The 22,048-nt window shown below is 38.0% G+C and overlaps 1 protein-coding gene and 1 pseudogene across 1 annotated transcript; both read left to right on the plus strand.

Annotated features, from left to right (window-relative positions):
- Positions 1–2,933: 2,933 nt before the first annotated feature.
- On the plus strand, positions 2,934–13,825 carry LOC122662753 (annotated as a pseudogene).
- A 5,090-nt stretch (positions 13,826–18,915) lies between these two features.
- On the plus strand, positions 18,916–21,135 carry LOC122662447 (thylakoidal processing peptidase 1, chloroplastic-like). Its single transcript, XM_043858078.1, has 6 exons — positions 18,916–19,884; positions 19,997–20,065; positions 20,179–20,247; positions 20,362–20,448; positions 20,562–20,629; positions 20,765–21,135. The coding sequence occupies exons 1-6, from the start codon at positions 19,150–19,152 to the stop codon at positions 20,883–20,885; spliced, it is 1,149 nt and encodes a 382-aa protein (XP_043714013.1). The 5' UTR covers positions 18,916–19,149; the 3' UTR covers positions 20,886–21,135.
- Positions 21,136–22,048: the final 913 nt, after the last annotated feature.

The following is a 22,048-nucleotide window of genomic DNA, read 5'->3' on the forward strand; positions in this document are numbered from 1 at the left end:
GTCCAGTGGTCCCCTCGAGTGTCGTAACCTGCAAAAGGACCTGGGTGACAAAGGAGAACCGGTGTGGTTCCGGCCTAGGACTCTCCGATGCCTAAATTAGATCTCTTTGAGCAAACAGATGAATAGTTAGAATTGAAGATGGGTTGATGGGGTAGAGTACCTTCGCATTTATAGTGGAGTGTGGCGGTGGGGAGAGTCCCAGTTGATGACGAGTAGTCCTCGTAGTTGATAGAGTTCCTAGGTAGTAGGGTTCTTCCTTGGTTGGTTGTCTCCCTACGAGAGGTAGAGTCCCGGTAGGGTGGATGTTCCTGGTAGATAGACATTTATACGTGGTAGATAAGATCCTTGGTGCTTGAGTCCATCGAAGACTATGTTGCCGGTAGGCAGTGCCTTGTGCCCATGAGATGATGTATATCTTGTTGTTGGCGGTGGTAGCCTGTGTGTAGTACCTGGACTTCCTTGGTGGTGGTTGTAGCCTGTAGTACCTGGACTTGGACCTTGATAATAGTTTCCCATTCGGGCCAATCAAGTGAAACGTAAGGTGGTCGTGCTTGGGATGACCTTCCCATTTGGGCCAGGACACGTGGCGGCTCACGATTGACCGGTGTGATTTTGGGTTTATCAGACACTGTTGAAACACTTTTCTCCATTGATAGTGAAACAGATTATCGAACTACTACACTATTCTCTATTGATAGTGAAATAGATCATCGAACCACGTAAATCCTTGTATACACTATGATTGTTTGTTGGCAATTTCTATTCTTTTCTATATTGGTTTCGTTTTCTATACTTACCTATTTTATTAATCTGGGGGACAATTGGATCCATTTGGATGAGCCTCTTTAACTCCACATTAAACACATTTTTTAATCCATTTATGTTGGTGGTTGGCTGGTGACTGTGGCTCATATAATCACAGAGGCTGAAGTCTTGGATCAAACATAATTTGTGGGTTATGTTTAAACTTGGTGGGGTTTGACACCTCGTTGGGAAAAGCGTGACAATGAGAGGTATGGGAAATGGCCGTATTAGTTTATTTCTTTTGAGAGAGAGTATTTAGGCTGTGTTTGATGTATATTCTAGTTGATATTAAATTCTTATGCGATAAAAATAGTTAGATATAGGGAATGACCATATTAGTTTTTTTTTTTTTTTTTTTAATTTGAATATTACCTGGGACCTGAGTCAGCCCCTAACATTTTATTAAAATGAATTAAACTAAAAAATAATACAATGGGGGGACATTCCCGCTTAACCCCAAACCTAATTGAGTACAAAATATAATAGGACAAAACACTCGATCACTCAAACAAAGAACTCACTCTCAAACCCAAACAAAACAAAGTTACATTCTTAACACTGGATGATCACTAGCATCTTCGCAAAAAATCCGTCAAAGATCTTGAGGTAAATTAGTTTCTCCATAAAACAACGAATCAGATGTCGACTCACAAATCAAATGTGCTAGGTAATCTGATGCCTTATTTCTTTCACGGTATATGAAAGAAATCATTGATTTAAGAGAGAGAAGATTACTTAGGCTGCGTTTGGATCGGGATTCTGTAGCACATGGTGTGCAGCTGCGCACGGTGTACAGCTCCACACGATGTGCGCTGCACACGGTGCAGTAGGAGAGGAGCCCAATCCGTAGGGAAGGAGCCAGAGATTGATTTTTTATTTTTATTAATCAAATTCAGAGATTGATTACTAAATACAAAAGGTTTGGGTGTGAACTGTGAAGGTGATTAGAAAACTCAGGATGGAAGAAATGAAGAAGCACTAGTGTTGACTGGACTTGATTGACTTGACTTGACTCGACTCCTTAGCACCACACAGTCAAAAGCTTGTAAGCCCAATTGAGGAACATCAGGGCATGGCAGCCTACAGGGATCCTTGTTTGTGATTTTCCATATCAGGTTGGTACCCACTTGTTTGTTCATGCTTGAATTAAGAATTTTAAACTCAAAAATAGCTGAATAGTTGTTTCACTTTTAAAATTGAAATTACTCTCAATCTATTTCGCGCTAGACTTTAAAATGCACGTGGTTTACAATAGCTTCAAACATGGGTGGGTATTGTTGTAATTTCACTTAAAAACACTCCTAACCTGTTATAGAGACGGTCCAATTCTATTCCATGGATTTTGAAGATCTGGTCTTCTCTTTCCATGTGTTTTACAGGTTGACTTTGAATAAAATGTTAAAAATTCAAAAAAAAAAAAAAAAAAAAAAACCCTATAATAGAGATGGGAGAACTCTCCCTTGCGAACAAAACATTGCTACAAAGAAAATGGAATGTCTTACTCTTTCGCATGGTTTTGGTGCAACAAGTTGGGAGAAATATACAAAAACCTTTGGATTAGAATGAGCTGCTTCAGTCAAGACAGAAAAATTGAAATCGAATCGAATTGAATCAATTTCAAAAATATATTATTATTCTCAATTCGGTTTTGATTTCTATATTTTGCTTCTTAAATCGTATAAAAAATGAATCGAATAACCGAAACCAAACCTATTAACACCCTTACCACTAGTTCATCAACGTGTCACCCTTAGAGGGATGTGAGATGGAGTAGAAAAGCATCCCCATACCTTCATGGAGGATACTTTTTTCAAAATTTTTTTTTTTTCCTTTGGATAGAGAATCTTTTCTCAATTTTTATTTTTTTTGGGTAAAATTCTTTTCTCAATTTAGACTGTCAAAAGTTGGAGGAACTGAAGGTTTTCCCGAGCTCAGGGCTTCAAAAAATCGGAGTCGGATTGGTTGAATCGATGGATTCGTATCTTAACTGGCACTTACCGATTCGGATGATTCATTCCGATTCCTGCCGATTCATGTCAGTTTTTGGCTTATTCGAATCGGTAATAGGCACTGAACGTTTCGATTAGCGATTCCGAGATTTGAAACCCTGCCCGAGTCTGTGCCGGGTCATCGAATCCTTGCGGAGAGCGAGGGGAGGAATCACTGGGGAAGAAGAAAGGGAAAAATGGCGTTCCCGCTCTTCTCCACACCTCAGCAACAGCAACCTCAGCAGTTATTCCAACAGCAAGCTCAACAACAACAACAGCTTCAGCTTCAACTTGGTAGCCCAATTCTTCAACAGCAGCAACAACAACCACATCTGCAACAGCAGCAGCTGTATATCTTCACCAATAATAAAGCTTCAGCGACCTACACCACCAAATGGGCCGATCTCCATCCCGACTCCCAGAAAAATCTCCTCCAGATCGAGTATGTTCTCTTAATCTCCTTCAGTTTTAGTTGTTTGATGGGTTCTTGGGGTTTATCTTATTTCGAACAGAAGAACTCTAGCTAAATCTGTTTAATTTCAAAGATGAACCAGTTCATGTATTTACTTAGGTATTCATTCACGGGTTTTGCGGAAGGTTCGATTCTACTTAAAATTAACACACCCCCCACACCCCCCCCCCCCCACCCCAAACCCAAAAAAAAAAAAAATTCTTTTGTTAATGGAATTGCGTCTCTGTAGGGAGCGAATATTGGTGTACAGGATCGAAAGCCAGAGGCTAGATCAGTGCAGCCACCTATATGAACTCTTCAATCACATCTGATGGATTTGAGCTTGATGTCAGTCATATAATACAGGTTTGCCCCTCTGCATATGAAATTCTTTTCCGCATGTTTGCTTAGTTCATTTACACCCAATATTGTTATGTTCTGCGGTGCTACATTTTCTTTCTGCCATCAGTTTTGTTCTTTGACTGGTTAACTAATTCTTAATCGAAGCTTTATTGAAGCCTGGAAAATAGACATAAGTTCATATGGCTTTTATTTATTTATTAATTTATTTTATAATATCTGTTGTATTGCGAGCTTGGATAAAAAAAAATGCTTCCTTGTCCTTAGCATACAAGTAATATTAGCTTTAGCTTATGGTTCACATAACATCTGGTTAGTGACATACTGCCAAAGTTGCTGGGTATGTTACTTAATCTCAAATGAGTTCATATAAATACATTTTCCCCTTTACCAGTTCATGCTTCATGCCTGTATTACTCTCTTTTGGGCAGGAATTTGTTTTAATTGTAGAAGGACCTATTAAAATAATTACTTTAACCATCTTTTAGGGATAAGGAGGTTCCATTTTGAGGAGGTGGAACTTTGGAGAAGAGGGTCATTGTCTACAGATGTAGCACAAACAATAATTTACGTGATCTTAGGAGGGTAACTTGTTGGGCCCTGGGAGAGTAACTTGGTGTAGAAAAGTGTTAGGCCGCAACTATGAGCCAGGTTTTCAAAGGGCTAGGCTTGGCTTTAGGCAGTTAGGATCATCTGCATAAGCTTTAGGGTTATTCCTGGTTTTCAATTGGATTAAAAATAATTTCATAGAGTAAGGTCTATTTGATTTGGATGGTGTGGGTGCCTATCCACGTTTGTTTCAGTATCTGAGTTAAGGTTCCTTATTCAGGAACTGGTTGGAATGATGCAAAGCTAAATCAAACTACTCAATGGTGGAAAAAAATATTGCTTTGATCATTGGTGAAGAACTCAATTAAAATGAGGTCTCATAATCCATGGTAGAGATTCTGCCAATGATTCTGAAAATTTACATAAAATCTAATGTTTTAATTTTTTAGAAGTGTTCCGTGTTAAGCTTCGTGTAAAACAATACCATCAGTTTTTTGTCGACGTTTTTGGTAAAGTACTGTCTAGAGCAGCTTTAAGATGTGCTCTGCCGTGACAAGCATACTTATGAAAAGAATTTTTAACTTTTCAAGGATTACGTATTTGAAAGTCCATTCTATCAGACAAGTAAAAGTTGAATTGTTTTTTATTAGGACTACCAAAAACAAGATCAAATGGCCCAAGAAATTCTCAATATATGGACACTGCGTCTCACTGTGTTGCAGTGCATTCCAAAACTGCAAGATTGAACTGCCTCTGTGCTCTTTATTACTTTTTGCGGTGGCTGCCTTCTCCTATATTGTAAAGATTAAAATCCTTTGTTATCAATTAAAAAAAAAAAAAGGAATTAGAAAAAACTTCCATCTTTTGAACTTTTGTCAAGCTTTGCATCCTATAAAAGTTGTTTCAACACCAAAAATACTTCCATGCACTATTATGAATCATGTTCCATTTCTAAATTCCAAACCATTAAAGTCCTGAAAGACAGTATAGAATTTCAAATCTTTTACTTGATGCAGGAGGGTTTAAGAAAATATTGAAGTCCTGTCCATAATGAGTCCGATTTGATTCTAGGGTCCTAAAGTAACTCCACCAACAAATATAGATGTCAAACTCAAAATTTCAGTAATTCAATGCTGGATAGGATTCAATCAAATGCATATGAATTGCATGAAACTTCAGGTTATTAAAATATCTTGATTACTTTCCTATATAAATCTAATTTTACTTCCACTATGTATGAGTATTGATATGTCAACTTCAACAAAATAGGAGAAACATAGGCATATTCCAGAACCAACATTGTAGTTATAATGTAGAGTGGAGATGATCATAAACCAACCCAAATTGTGTTGAACAAAAAGAAACTAATCCTAAAAAAAATTCAAGCTGGTCTTGGTTTGATGGGTCAACTAAAAGAATGGACTGGATTGATATGCCATCCAGATTTGAAGGACAGATTATGTTCCTCTAAAAGATCTACAACACATAGGCAAGCCTCAGGTTCAAAGCTAACCAGAATAATACTGATCTGAGATTGAAGATTCACAATAGAGTAATCTGGAACTTGAATAAACGATGTTACTGCACCCAAATAACTGGTAATAGCAGTAACAAAGCAGCAACAACAATTGAGAGAACAGAAACATAAAGGAAGAACACACCTTGCCTGTGGCCTTTAGAAGCCACTCTTTCCCCCACCCCCCCAAAAAAAAAAAAAAAATTGTTGAATACAGGTATAAACAACGCATTGTATAGACTATGATTTGGTCCAACTATAAAAGGAAAGGAGAACAAAACATATAACTAGTGACCTTTTCTGATTGCACTTTCAAACCTTGACTTAAATTGAACTTCTGCTGCTGGTATAACTTTATTCATACTTTGACTGAAATAACTTTAAAAAAAAAAGAACATTTCTAATTTGTTTGGCTGGTGGCATACTTAACCCATAAAATATGGATTATGTAAGTGTATAACACAGCTGACACAGTACATTATGACACTCCTCAGACCCTGCAGTGGTGGGAGCCTCGTGCACTGGGTACTCCTTTGCCCTTGTAAGTGTATAACACAGCTGACACGGTAAAGGATACAACTTGTGTGCAGAATAGATTCCATTGGTTGCAGTCTCATTGGCTTACATGAAGTATTCAAGACAGGTTTGCCTCATAATTCGAACTGTACAGGTAACATAGTTTCCTATTGTGTGCTACTTCAAGGGCTAATGTAGTTGGGAATCCTTCTGTGAAGAAATAAATAGAACCCCCTGAATCTCCTGGCTACATTAGGACATGTCAATGGTTGTTGGATTGTATCAGTAGAAGTTTGTTGTACAGGAAGTTGGACAGTCCAAAATCTTCATGAACCTGATGTGGGAATGTCTTGGTCGTCCTTCCTCCGTCTGCCCCCAAGTAATAACAGAAATGATAATTTACCTAATCCCTTCACAATATAACCTGGCCAACCTATTAATGGTTCAAAGCTGTTCCTAAATCCTTCTTTAATGGCAACAGGACTTTGTTTGTACCTTGCATGCTGTTGTTTTTAGTACTATTTCCATCATTTTTTTTTGGGGGGGGGGGGGGGGGGGGAGGGTTTACATGTCAAGTTGTTATTATTGTAAGATACTGATTACTGAATTACTTTATAGGAGCTAGGGGGAATGAGTATTGTGATGGAAAGAGAGAAAGCTCTTCTGCAAGAGCTGATGACTGTTGTGAAAGGCATGATAAGAAACACAGATTCAGCAGTTCGTTCGTTTATGATGCTCCAGCCTAGGTTTCTTCACCGAAATGTGGGATCTGGGTCAAATGTTACTGCTCCAGCACAAGCTCCAGGAACAACAACAGTTCCAAATTCAACTAGTCAACCAATGTCTACCTCTATAGTACCAGTTGTAGATTTCTACAGTGGGCTTCCAAGGAAACCATCTCCATTTTTTCAGGACACAATTGCCAAATTTGAGAAGTATCTTGGCGAGTGCCATCAATGGATTGAAGAGTTTGAACAGCTGCTCCTCTCAGATGCTTATGGGAATCCTTCCAGCTCAGACTTATCTTTATTGCAGTCTCTACCCAAAGTTATGTCCAATGCACATGATTTCTTTGTTCATGTGGCTGCCAAGGTGACAAAACTCTTTATGTTTCATCCTCTATAGTCTGTTTAGAAATTCCATATTTTCTTGCAAAGGATTGCACTTAGTTTGAGTTCTTGGCATAACCTCAAGATGTTCGCTCATCTATTGATATTCTATACAAAGATACTGTTTATGGTTCATTATATTATTATGGATAAATTTATGCTCAGAATAGGCCATAAGTTATCAATACACAGAAATCTGGGACCTGTTCTGCAACATTAAGGGTGTTATGATCCCAATCTGATGCTCCACCTAGAAGAAGTCTAGCCTGTAAGGATCAATGTGAGTAGATGACTATAACTATTCTAACTCTACTTTAAGTTCAAAGTGCTTAATACAAGTCTGATTGTCACTGTCTAACCTGTGTAGGTATATGGGTTATGGTATTGTTGAACACTCAAAGTCTGAATATGGAACTTTTTCCTCCATTTGGATGAAGTAGGACATCCTAATTTGGTTACCATAATAATCATTATAAAATGGGAACTTATCCATGTAACAATGGAAGGCAATGTTTCCGAAACTCACAAGATAAATTTGAACCATCCATTTTTATGTTGTTTTTTTTTATTTATCTAAACCATCTGTCCCCACTCAGAGTTGGGAAAATGCACAATATTGTCTATAGTTCTGGTACACATGCATGGACATGCATTAGATGTGTGCGAATACAAAAGGGGGTATTTGATTGAATTAGAATTTGAAATTTGACACGTGGCTAATCTAGATCATATCCTCTCTATCCAACGGTCAAAATGGACATATCATCTGTCCACGTGGCAGAATAGGCCTTGTGAGATTTTGAAAAACAACAAACCTTTGTGACAATAATAATTTGCCTTGTACTATTAGATGTTATAACTCCGCCAACATTTGCTATTGGTCCCAAGCCTGGATAAAGGAGGAGGGTTGGTGTGTTAGGTCGGCAGCTGGCACCAGAAAAATCCTAGTCAAACCCTTTTTACTAGGGTCATCTAGGGCGTCTCCTGTAAGTGACACGCCACGTTGGCGCCCGGATGCAGTGACAAGTAGGCACTCTTACCATGGATGAGTATGGGTAAAAAAGCAAGTCCAAAAGCGTAGGATTAGACTAGCATCTTGGAACATGGGATGTTTAACGGTAAGAGTCTAGAATTGATAGATGTTATAAAGGAAAAGAAGGATTAACATAGCCTGTATTCAAGAGACTAAATGGAAGGGTAAAAAAGTTAAGGAGTTGGACGACTTTAAACTTTGGTATACGGGTAAATGTAATAGAAGTGGAGTGGGCATTGTATTGGATAAAGATTTAAAGAATGACGTGGTAGATGTTAAAAGATTTGGAGATAGGATTGTATCCATCAAGCTTGTTAGAACAAACACCAAACAAAACACGAACAAAAAAAAAGCGAGCAAGATGACATGGAGATTTAACGTGGTTCACACACCAATTTGGTGTGCTACGTCCGCGGGGGAAGCTGAAGATGTTTATGTAAATCGGAGAAAATTACAATGGAGATCTCTTAAGAACACCCAAAAACGGTGCTGCTGCTCTCTCCCAGAAACCCTAAATCGAAAACCCCAAATCTCACTCACTTTACAACGAAGCGGGTAAAGAATATAAACACTCCTCCATTGGATCGAGTTGAACCGTACTGCCTCCGCACCCCCCAACGAGATCAGTGATGAGCCCTCCACTACCATCACAGATCTCAAAAAAAGTTCCATTCAGGTTGCCACAAAAAATGTCGGAGCGGGTCATTCTTTGTCAATATAATTAGCGCTTACGCACCCTAAGTAGGATTGGATGAAACTAATAAGTTACAATTTTAGGAATACATGGATGGATTAGTGCAAGGTTTTAGTCAAGAAGAAAATATTATTATAGGGTGTGATTTGAATGGACATGTTGAGAGATCGTAGAGGCTATAAAGGTGTACATGGAGGATATAGTTTTGGAGGAGGAATGAGAAGGGGGTCTCAATCTTATATTTGTTGTGGCTTATGATTTATCCATTGTAAACACTTACTTTGAAAAGAGAGAGAAGCATTAAGTTACCTTCAAGGTTATACCAGGGGAGAGCCTAACTATGCACTATGCATTATTGGTCATGGAAATGCACCTCACAACACATAATCGTAAGAAAGGTGAGGTTATTTGCACTACGATAAGGTGGTGGAGCTTAAAAGGAGACACCTTGAAATCATTTACTGATAAAGTAGTCAAACAAGGAAAGTGGGTTTTTGAGGGAGACAATAATACGATGTGGAACAAGATGACTAGTTATATTAAGAAGGTTGCTAAAAATGTCCTAGGATAATACAAAAGAAGACGTCATTCCTCTAGGGAGACTTGGTGGTGGGATGATGAGGTTCAAACAACCATTAAGACTAAGAAAGCTAGTTTTAAGACATGGCAAAAGACTAAGGATGCAGAGGATCTAAACTATAAATTTGCTAGGAATGAAGCTAAGAAGAGTGTGGGAAAAGCAAAGGCGAAGAAATATCAAGATCTTTATAACAATCTGAGCACAAAGGAAAGGGAAAAAGCTATCTATAAGTTAGCTAAAATGAGGGAAAGGAAGAGTAGAGATCTCGACCATGTTAGATGTATTGACTATTAAAAGGGAAGATGGTAAGGTATTAAAAGGGAAGATGGTAAGGTATTAATAAAGGATGGGGACATTAAGGAGAGATGGAAAGATTATTTCTATATCCTACTAATGAAGACATTTCAAATAATAGTGTTCCAAAAGACTGCATTACCCATTAATATACCACATGTCATAGATGTATACGAAAATTAGGGTGTCTGAAGTAAATGAAGCTTTAAGGAGGATGAAAGTAAGTAAGGCACTAGGCCTAGATGAGGTCCCAATAGAAGTGTGGAAGAACTTTGGAATTTGTGGTTTATCTTGGCTAAATAAGAAGTTTAATAAGATTATGAGCACAAGGAAAATGCCAGATGAATGGAGAAGCATTGTGGTTCTGATTTATAAAAGTAAAAGTGATATTCAGATTTGCATTAACAATAGAGGCATAAGACTAATGAGTCATACTATGAAATTATGGGAGAGGGCTATTGAAACCCTCTAAGAAAAGAAAAACTACAATTACGGAGAACCAATTTGGTTTTGTACCAAGGAGATCCACGACATAAGCTATTTACTTGGGAGACTCATGGAAAGATTTAGAGATTGCAAGAAGGATCTCCATATGGTCTTTATTGACCTAGAAAAAGCTTATGACAAAGTCCATAGAGAGTTAATTTGGCAAGTACTAAAGAAGTGTTGCTTGTAAATATGTGGACATAATTAAAGATATATATGATGGTGTGGTGACTATTGTAAGAACTATGAGGGGTCAAGGTAGTGAATTCCCAATAACAACTGGGTTACATCAAGGATTAACTTTAAGCCCTTATTAGTTTGTGCTTATCATGGACGATTTAACTAGACATTCAAGATGAGGTTCCTTGGTGTATGCTTTTTGTTGATGATACTGATTTGGTGGATAAGACAAAAGCAGAGATTAACGTCAAGTTGGAGTTATGGAGATCAACTTTGGAATCAAAAGGTTTTAAGATAAGTAGCTAGAATGAACACGGAGCATATAGTGTGTAACTAAAGTTACATACCTAGGACGGATAATGAGGTGGTGAAAATTGATGAGAGGGAGATTCCGCAAAGTGATTGTTTTAGGTATTTGGGCTCAACTATAAATAAATTAGGTGATATAGAGGATGATGTTTCATAAAGAATTAAAATAGGATGGAAGAAGTGGAGAGATGCGTCTAGCATGTTGTGTGATCGACGTATTCCTTTAAAACTTAAAAGGAAAATTTTTTAGGACAATCATACAACCGACTATGATGTATGGTGCGGAATGTTGGCAGTTAAGAAGCAGTATACATATAATTCAATGTAGCGGAGATGAGGATGTTAAGATGGATAAGTGACAAAATTAGGAAGGATAAAATAAGGAACGTTCATATTAAAGCTGATTTGGGAGTAGCTCCGATACATGATAAGCTACAAGAAATTCGTTTGAGGTGGCATGACCATGTTCAGCATAGGTCTTTGGATGCTCCAGTACGGAGGAGTGATTTGATTCAGATTGAAGGAGCTAAAAAAGCCAGAGGCCGACCTAAAATGACCCCAGTAGAAGTGAGGAAAGACATGTACAGCTTAGGCCTTGTATCAAGTTGATCTCAAATAGAGCTGATTGGAGGACAAGGATCCATGTAGCCACCCCATTTAGTTGGGATAAGGCTGAGTTATTATTCTTGTCGTAGTAATATTAGATGTTATATCTTAGTAATCTTGTTCTGCATGTACAGACACATGCATAAAAATGTTAATACTGATGTTTACTAGCTTTTATGTGTGATAAAAGTCTTGTTTGAGATGCTTAGGATGTTTATAGCTGTGATGATCAGTCCCAGCTGGCTCAGAATTTCCATTGCTACGTTGCGAAGAAATTATAATCATACAATTTGACCCTGGATGATATTTTCAAGTTGGTCTTATAACTGCTACATGGTGCAATGTTTGTTGGTACAGAGAGGGAAGGGAGGCTTCTTTGTCTCCATCATAATTTATCTCATTTTTGTATTCTTTTCCCCCTAAATTTTTGTGCTTTGAATCATTGAGATTCGTTGTTTTGGAGCTTATAAAGTGGAATTATGGAACAGAATATCTGAGCCTGAATGGTTGGGGTACAACTTTTAACTATGTAATTTGCATTGCTTCAATCTTGATAGGTTGGTATTAAGATGCGGTTCTCATTTGTTGTATTCTGGACATGTTCTACACTCCAATATATTGGCTTCTGTTGTAACATATATATATATATATATATATATATATATATATATATATATATATATGTAGCTATTCTGTAGGTGGAGAACCTTCATCAGCACATTGGGTCTATGAAACGGCTTATCTTGCTGACCAGCAGCGCCACAGTTATAGCAATAATCTATTTCTTGAAGCTGACCGGCGAGAAACAGCCAAACAAGAAGCTGCTGCTAGCTAGGAGAGTTCATCCAACGTTGCACTTGCCTGTTATTAAACAACCATCTTCTCAAGTTGCAGGTTTGCTTGCAAGCTCTTGAATGCCTGGGGCACCAATTGCCCCACAACCATCTGCTGGGACCTCATCAGCTTCTAGTGGTGGATTCTTACTTAGTAAACCATTTTCTGCTCCATCTGCTGCCACATCTGCATCTTTACCGTTATCCACTCCTTCAGCCTATGCTCCTGTATCATCCCTGTTTGGATCTTCTGGTGCTGCTCCCCAATCATCACTTTTTGGGTCTGCATCAGGATCCTTGTTTGGGTCCACCCCAACTCCTTCATTGTTTGGCACGGGTGCTTCAACATTTGGTTCTCCCACTCTTGCTGGAAGTTCCCTCTTTGCAACACCATCCCTTGCTTCAGGTAAATCATTCATTTTGGTTTTGCTATTTGCTAGAAAGTAAAAGTTATTTTTCCTTTGATGTCTTCCAAAAAAGAGGAACCGTTGTACCATGTAGGCCTTTCTAAAGCTAAACTAGGCTGTCAAAGTAAAAACTTGTGGTTCAGTTTCCAGCCATGGAAAAAGGAATTAGTATTTTGCCATTTTTCTTAAAACCAAACTAGGCTGTAAGAGCTGGTGGATCTAAACTAGGTTTCTGTGGAGAGCCCATTCTACTATGATCTTTAATCTCAGTGCAGAGAGAGTATTAATATATATGTAAAATGTTTTATTTTTGCTTCTGAAGTATTGTATTTCCAATGCTTCTGGAGAAGAGCTAATTTACTATGTATTCTTATATTAAAACCTCAACCATTTAATACAAGTGTCCAGCTAAGCCATTGGAATTACAACCTTATTCATGCTTTGTGCTTTCTTTTCCCTTTCTCCTTTTTTTCTACCACTATCATTGTGTGTGTGTTTCTGCTCTTGACTAACTGCTATTCTCTACCTATATCAGATCCTGTAACAGGATCTGGCGCAAGCTTCGGGACTGCATCTGTAAGCAACTTTGCTCTAAGAATAGCTATAAAGAACTTTCTTCCAATTTTGCTTGAACTGACAATGAAAGAAATTCTATCCATGTGATATGTTCCTTTATGTTTTCATCACCCATACTGATAACAGCAGATGTGTGCTAAATTTCACTATCCTCTTGCTTCTTTCTTTGCAGAAATCTTCAAAGCCGAAATCCCGCACTATGCGCCGCTAGCTGTGACTCAGATTTGTCAAAACTAGATCAGCCCAAAGTGGAGGCAGCTGAAGAGCCCATCTCTGCTATTGAAAAGAGGTGCTCTTATCATAGCAACCAAGATCACTTTTTATGGATCTTAATAGCAGCTCTAGTCATCACTTCAAGGTGATTGTCTTTCCAAATTTGGTTTTTTGTCTCCAACAGCTCAATTTAGTTTGTCGATTAACCCAAGCCACTCTAAAGTAGCACCATACATTCCCAATCTTTTTTTCTGATTGGATGTACGATGCTCGAAGAACCATGTTGATGTAAAGCTGTAGGTTAGAAATTGAGTGGACTATCCGGAGTACAGAAATATAACAGGACCTTGGTCGATTATGAATTTCATCATTGATGCTTCCCTGTATTCACCGTTTTGCGGAATGAAATGTTTATTGATTGATCCTACCTACATGTTCTAGTGAACCAACCTGTTATGAGGCAACTGTGGAGAGGGAATTTAGGTGTAAATATATATATTTTTTCAAGGTGTGAGATTCTTGAGGCAAAATTTCAGGTTTTGGCAGACTAAAAGTGTCAAAACCAAACCAAAAACGAATCGAACCGTTTAAACTGAAACCGGCTAGCCATTTAGTTAAATAGTCCGGTTTTGGTTTTAGAAATGACACTATTTATTTAATCGGTTCGGTTTGGTTTAGATCGATTAATTCAACAGTTTCAAACCGTGTAATCTAATTAAAACTGATTATAATCAAACCGTCTAACCGTTTAAAAACCTCAGTTTCAGAGGAGTTATTGATTCGTATTGTTATGTGCTTTTGGGTCTCTGTATTTTGAAGCTCTAACCATGGCTTCCGTTGTTCCTATTTCATTATTAATTTTTATATGTGTTTTCCTTAATGGTTATGTGCACTGCCAAAGGCCCCCATTTTCTATTAAAAAATGTAGTAGATAACCAGTGTAAATTAGACTTAGTAAATGGTTTATGAAACCATCTAGTAACTGTCTAACTAAAACCGTGTAAAATTGTTTAAAAACGATTTAACCGAAACCGTTTACCAAACAGCCTAGGTTTTGATTATGAGACCGTTTAGTTAAACGGTCTAGTTAGTCAAAACCGAGCCAAACCGAATCAAAACCGAGCCAAACCGAATCATTTAACCGAAACTGGACTATTTAACATCCTTAGGCAGACCATGGTGTTTAAATGGGGTCTGGCCGTCTGATTATATTGATCTTTACTTGCCAATCATGAATCAACTAAAGTTTAAAACTCAGAATCGGATACGGGATCTGTCTCCATCGATTCAAGTCATCTTGGAACCATTTGAGAATTGGATGGACTCATTAGGAATTGGTCGAAATTGGTCCAACTCGATTGGGATCGGCCAGCAGCCGGGAATACACTCATTGGGTTCGGTCCAACTCGGTTGGCATCAGTCAACACAGATCAGTCATAGTCGAATTCTGATTCAAATCGATTCTCTATCGATTCCTATTTGATTCTTAAAACTATAATAGAATCATGTTAGTACATCTCATTAAAAAAAAATCATACTAGTACATACAAATTGAAATCTTAGGTACATATCAAAAGGTTTGACTAATGCTTTTATAATGATAGCGTGGAACTTAAAGCACCAACCCTCCTCATTTTACCCCATAAAAAAGGGGTAAAGATAAAGAAAACGCCCTACCGATATTAATGATATGAGATCAGCCAAGAATCAGCCTGGTCAATATCAATATGAATCAGCCATATGAACCGATATACAATCAATCTGATACTGTTGTTCATTTCCACAATCTCCTTCTTATTATTATGGGAAAAAAAACGTTGGTTGGTCATGTGGCTCTTCTGTTTAGACACAAGAATGCATAAAATTGCAATCCAATCCCTCTTAAAATAAAAAATTCCATCCATGTTGATCCCTCTACACGTTATCTTATTGATCCTCATGTAGGTGTAGGGACTATACGATCAAGCAACTATCTCTTGCCCATTATTTTTGGGTTCATGTTCTCTGTGCCGCAGTGCAGGCTGCACCCAGACACATGGGCCTGCCACTCAGGAGGCAGGGTGGTCATTGCGCCCACCCCCTGTGTTGGGCGTAGCCTGCACTCTCGGCACGGAGAACATTCTCTCTATTATTACAGGAGAAATTTTTCTATGGGAGAGTGTACCCCTGCATCTAACACAATGAGGGGCGGGGGGGAGGGGGAATGACCACCCCACCCCATAAAAGGCGATAATGACTATCCTGCTTATGCCACCGTGCGTATTCCCATTGGCCCCATGCATGCACAAGGCCACGTTCCGTACAGAGAACTCTTACCCAATATTACATTATTATTTATTTTTAGGGGTGCTAGTCTCTGTGCGACAGTGCAGACTGCACCCAAGCACATGGGGGTGGGCACAATGATCACCCTGCCCCAGCAAAGGCTGCCCATGTACCTGGACATGGCCTACACTACGGCAGAGAGAATATTCTTCTTTATTTTTAATATTCTATTCAACTCCCGACCCAGCCATCACCTTTCCAAAGTTCCAAAAAATTGGCTTTGTTTGGGAGAGTGGCTGATTGCTCCATCCATTCAAATACCCACAAATTGTACAACGTATGCGCTTACGTCACAGTCTTTAATTAATATGTTCTCATTTCATTTAATACACATGGACAATTAGGAATATCTATATTTTCTCCTTTATCTTTTACTTGCATTGACTGTTAAAAAAAAACCTATTTATCACTAATACCATACTTGAGATGATCTCAGCCGTTGGATTAATCCACTTCATTTTGACCATTGATTATTTGCTCTTATCAGTTTTGATCATCCAAAGATGATATGTATACCAACGTTTCAGATCATACGATCAAGGTACCCTTTTGACAGTTTTTTGGGAATCTTCTACGTGTGAACTAATATTTTAATGGCTTGACCTTTTGGTTTTATATTCTTATTCTCTCTGACCCCTTTACTTTATTGACCAAAACATCCTTGGAACGAGGAAGGCCGCAAAGGCATGCGGCGGGTCAACCGGCTTAAGGGTATCAATTGATTCGGTTTTCGGTTTTTTTTTTTTCAGCTTCAATTTTATTCAAAATAGTTTGTGTTTGTTTTAGTTCAAACCGAGAGTTATAAGCTAAAATTGAAATCAAACAGAATCTAATAAAATCTTATATTACAAAACCAAAATTGAACCGGTTTCAATTTCGATTTTGATTTTAAATTGACATCCTTAAAAGTGTGATTGTCATTTGTAGAGGAGACAGGAGGTTAATAAAGTCTTTTTAATTCCATACGTGTTGGGAGGCCCGAGTGGACACGAAATAGGAGCGAAATGACTCCCATAGTTCCATGTGCCCACCTTATCTGAGTCAAAGTCAACTGAACTAATAATTGAAAAGGGCAAAAGAAACCATAAACAAATGAAATTGCCCTTGCTCTCCTCCATATTTACTTTCATTAACACAGACCATAATCCAAACAGAAACTTGGTGAGGGTCCCATCAGAATGACAAAAATACCCTTTGTCAGCTAACTGTGATGTTATTCCTCATTGTTTTTTATCTGCTTCATGCCTTCATAATGCCTAATTGCCTATGTTGTCTGGTGTAATGTCTATTTGCTTATAAACAACTAACCACTATTTTTTATTTCTTCTTGACAATTTGTCACTTTCTCAAGAATTTTTCTGAATAATTTGTTTATATGATTACCTCAAAAAATGAGGAAAGTATGTAGGGTCAAAGTTTATTTATGATTTAGTATAACTTAATTTAGGGATTATCTAAATGAATTTTTCACAGGTGTTTTTACGTTTTGTAGCCTTCTTTTGATTGCACCTTGTTTTATTCTTAAAAATTCTTTAAGTCTGCGATAAATAAGGAGTTTCCAAATAATTAAAATTTTTTTTACTATAATATTTTGGTTAAGAATTGTCATTATCATGCATTTTTTTTTTTAATATATATGTGAATTGATAAAATTTTATCCTCGTTAAAAGAAGAAGTGTGTTATACTACGAGGACAAAAAACCAAGATTATTACAAATTAAATTTTTTTTTTTTTGTAAAAAAGTTATTACAAATTAGTTGATGCTTTAAAGAGTGTCAATAAGAAAAATCCTTAAATTTATCATTATCAATATGCCCATTCCAGTGTTTTTTCGAATACTACTGTTACACATCTATAAGGATTTCTTTTTACTTTTGCAATCAAGGTATTCACTTGTTGGGTGGCTTATATGTTAGTTAGATAAGGGAGTATCACTATGAGAACAATGGATGCAAATATGACTAATAAAGTGATCAATTTTATACATATATCGAACATTCCAATACATTCATATGGAAAAAAAATATGAACAAAAGTTGCTTAGTAAGAGATCTTGGATTTATTGTTTACTTCTACATAACAAGAGGTGTTTTTGGTTTATTTTCTAAATTTTTTGAATAAAAAAGAGAAAAAAAAGAAAAGAAAAGAAAATAGGTGTTAATGGTCTCAAGTCTTGGTATGATTTATTAATTGATGACAAGAGACATTAGAGAATAAACTATCCCACACCCTCTCACAAATGAGTTGTGGAACCTATACTGACAATCTTTTTCCTCAGACAAAATACAAGACCCCTATTGAATGGATTCATATCCTGCCCTCTCATTGGTACGATTTCTCATTTTGACATCATAAGAAACCACAACCCATAATTTTTTTAAGACAAACATTTTTTAATCGTAAGATGTAACACTAGTGAATAGTTATTTTAATTCCAATTTGGGATTTTGGGGGGGGGGTGTATAATATAGAGACCTAAAAAAAAGTAAAGCCAAAGCGGAAAAAGATCCTATCAATCCGGGCAGCATGCAGCACTTGTGCAGTGCTTGGGATTGAGCAGGAACTTTGACCGCCTTACCCCTGCTTGGGCAGGGCGTTGGGCAGGGGGCAAGGCGGTAAAAATGCCTGTTCAATCCCAGGCGCTGCACACTGCTGCACGCTGCCCGGATTGACAGGATCCAAGTCGAGCCAAAGCTGACCAATATTTCCTTCATAAAAGCTGAGAAAGTTCTCTGTCCAGAAGTGTGGCCTATGCCAGCACTCCTATATCAGCATTTTATGAGGGCATTTCAGTCATTGCAGTATGTTTGTCAGGGGAGTAAATAATATCAAAACCAGATGGCTGTTCTGTAAATATTAGCAGAAGCGATGGCATATTGGTAATCAGGCCGGCGTGCTTCACTACAAAACCAACACCTCCATTGGCTTCGTTGGTCTTTCTTTTGTTTTGGACTTCTCATTCATTCATTGCTTCCTTCCTTCCCCTGGGCGGCTCTCTGCAGAGAGAAGCTCAGGAACCCTAGCCTTAGGTTTCGTTCTTAATTCTCGATTTTTCGATTTTTTCTGATTTCCCGATTTCCCGATTTCTCGATTCTTCGATTTTGAAAACCCGAACTATTGATTTTTTTTGTTGATCATTGATTCTCGATCTTCTAATTAGCTAGACTTTCACAGCTCAATTCAACCCTTTCGTCTCCGATTCACTGATTTTTTCCGTCTTAATGGCTATTCTTTAAATCCTGGCGTCCGTTTTGTTAGATTTTTTATCACCAAAACCACTCTGTACCTAATCTTTCTTTGGTTACTCAAGTTTGCAGATATGGCGATCAGAATGACTGTCACCTACTCCGGCTACCTGGCTCAGAGCCTTGCTTCATCAGCCGGAGTTAAGGTTGGAAATTGTCGGCTACTCCATGAGTGCAGTGGAAGATCACGTTTCTTATTCCCCAGTCAGAAGTCGGAAATAGATTCCGCCTCTGCTGTGAGGAATTACCAGGCCGATTTCATTAGACCTAAGGCGAGATGCTGGTCTAAGTCGTCGGTGTCGAAGTATAATACGCTTGCCGGTGATCTTCTCAGCGATAATTGCAATTCTCCTCTAGTTGTGGGCTTGATTTCGATGATGAAGTCGTCTGCCTGCGTTTCGGGAGCTTCTAGTGCGGGGATTTTTGGGATTTCGTCGTCCTCAATGCTTGGATTTAAACCTTCCTCCTTCTTTTCCTTTTTTCAGGGGTCTAAATGGCTCCCCTGTAATGAATTCTTCCAGGGTCCTGCAAGCAACGATGTGGATAAAGGTGGTACACATCGTTGTGAATCTTGTGATGTCGTAGATAATATGGACTCTAGAAAATTAACCAAAGGTGTTACAGAGACTGGTGAAAGCACCTGCTGGGTTTCTCGATTGGTCAATTCTTGTTCTGATGATGCTAAAGCTGTGTTTACAGCGTTGACTGTTACATTTCTGTTCCGGTCTTGTATGGCTGAACCAAGATCGATTCCATCACGTTCGATGTATCCAACTCTCGATCTTGGTGACCGGATATTAGCCGAGAAGGTAATAGCACTTTACTCTGCAATTTTCATAATACCAAAAGTTAAACGTTTCTGATATTTCATATGTAAATTGTTGAAGCTAATCAGTTCTCTTTCTGTTATCAATGTTACAGGTTTCATATATTTTCAGAAAGCCTGATGTTGCAGACATAGTGATATTCAAAGTTCCTCCTGTCCTTGAGGTATTTTTTGAACTTCATTATTCTATACTAAGGGAATTGGGAACTAGTCTTTTGGTCATTGATATGTCTGAGTTAGCCGCTCTAAATTAAATTTTATTTATTGCTTTCTCCAGGAAATTGGTTACAGTTCAGGAGATGTTTTTATCAAAAGAATTGTAGCCACGGCTGGAGACTGTGTTGAGGTGAGCTCTCTACACCCATTGATATGGTTTCTTTACAACTCTACTGTACAAATTGATTTACTGATGAAGTGATGATGATGATCGCATTAACATGAACTATGTGTTCTTTTACAGGTCCATGATGGAAAATTGGTGGTTAATGATGTCGTCCAAGAGGAAGATTTCATATTAGAACCACTTGCTTATGAAATGGACCCAGTGGTAATTTTTCTTTTTATTTCTGATTATAGTTTCTTCTTGTTTACACTTGGCTTCATTGAATTGAAATGTAAATGGATGAAGAAGGTACTGATAATCTTCTGTTACATGCACAGCTCGTTCCTGAAGGTTATGTGTTTGTGATGGGGGACAATCGCAACAACAGTTTTGACTCCCATAATTGGTAAGTTTTTTAATGTGGATTTGCTTTTTTTGGTGGATCTGATGTTGGGTATTTTGAATTCTCCAAGTTCAAGACACCCAAATAGCTTAGTCGATGAGATGATTCTGACTTGTGAATGTTGCTATTTACTTTCAGGGGTCCTCTTCCTGTGAAAAACATTGTGGGCAGATCAGTGCTTCGCTACTGGCCTCCTCCCAAAATATCGAACACTATTTATGAACCGCTTGCAGAGCAGAATGTTGTGGCAGTTTCTTGAGTCATCCATCTCTTCTTCAGTTATGGAAGAAGGATTTTGCTGCCCAGCAAATGAGGAAGAGTGTCTTTAATCACTTCGTCCAAAAATGATTCAGCCATTTTTTTGGACATCTGTATATATGTGATGTTCGATTATTTTGTGCTTCATGGTTTGAATTACGCTTTTAATGTGATGCATGTTATCTCCATTTGAGACAAAAACATGTTTTCAAATTGCCCAACGGAGGCCCATAATGAATTCTTTTTTGTGATGACATTTCTATTGTTTTAATGCTCCCTTGTAAACCAAAAATAAAAATGTTGAAATTATCTTCTTATGATTTACAGAAGTTGATTGAGGTTTGATGATATTGATCTGATGCTCATGTGGTGGTGGTGGATCAAGTTCTATTATTTTGGAAGTTGATTGAATGAATTGTACAGAAAACAGACAATAATTCGCCGCTGAATATATTGGTTGATTTTCAACCAAAGAGGGATCTTTTGATCCTGTTATACCTTGCGGCCCTGGACTTGTGCCAACCTCTTCTGCAATTCTGCCATTAAAAAAAGGTTATACTCGCCGCTAAGCTATTTACCTTTGCCTTTTCTTTGTTTCACTTCTTTTCCAAGGTTTGAGTTATAATTCGGGTGGAGAATGGATGGGAGGTGCTTCAGTCTCGCTTTTACAATAATGATGGCGACTCAGCCTTATCCCAATTAAATGGGTCGGCTACATGGATCCTTGTCCTCCAATCACCTCTATTTGGGGTTATATTTGATATAAGATCTAAGTTATGCATGTCTTATGTCTTTCCTCAGTTCTCCTAGGGTCATTGGAGAAGACTGCTTGTGTTTATTTGACCTCCAACTGTGGCCAACTTTAATACAGCTTTCGCAACCCTGACGAAGACACCAAGAATGAAATACCATGTCCGAGTGTAGTTTTTGTGAAACATGTTTGAATCGGTAATTGACTCCTTAAGAGTAAAATTCACTCTTAAGTTTATTACATGAAGCATCCATATCATCATTCAAGAAAAGAAGCTATCTCTACGAGGATGAACTTCAGTCTTTGCTTCTCTGCAAGCACGATCCAATTAAAGTGGTTCTGATTTTTGTTTTAGGGTTGGGGTGGGCTGAATTGCCTTACAATAGGAAAGGATCAGGAATGAAGTTGTCGAG

The sequence above is a fragment of the Telopea speciosissima genome, chromosome 5, assembly GCF_018873765.1.
Source record: "Telopea speciosissima isolate NSW1024214 ecotype Mountain lineage chromosome 5, Tspe_v1, whole genome shotgun sequence".
Classification (NCBI taxonomy): domain Eukaryota; kingdom Viridiplantae; phylum Streptophyta; class Magnoliopsida; order Proteales; family Proteaceae; genus Telopea; species Telopea speciosissima.

Excerpts from the sequence above, each read along its gene's own strand:
- LOC122662447 (XM_043858078.1), top strand. The coding sequence starts at position 19,150 with ATGGCGATCAGAATGACTGTCACCTACTCCGGCTACCTGGCTCAGAGC. Across the intron at positions 19,885-19,996 it reads ACCGGATATTAGCCGAGAAG|GTTTCATATATTTTCAGAAA; the intron begins GTAATAGCACTT and ends TCAATGTTACAG. Across the intron at positions 20,630-20,764 it reads AGTTTTGACTCCCATAATTG|GGGTCCTCTTCCTGTGAAAA; the intron begins GTAAGTTTTTTA and ends ATTTACTTTCAG.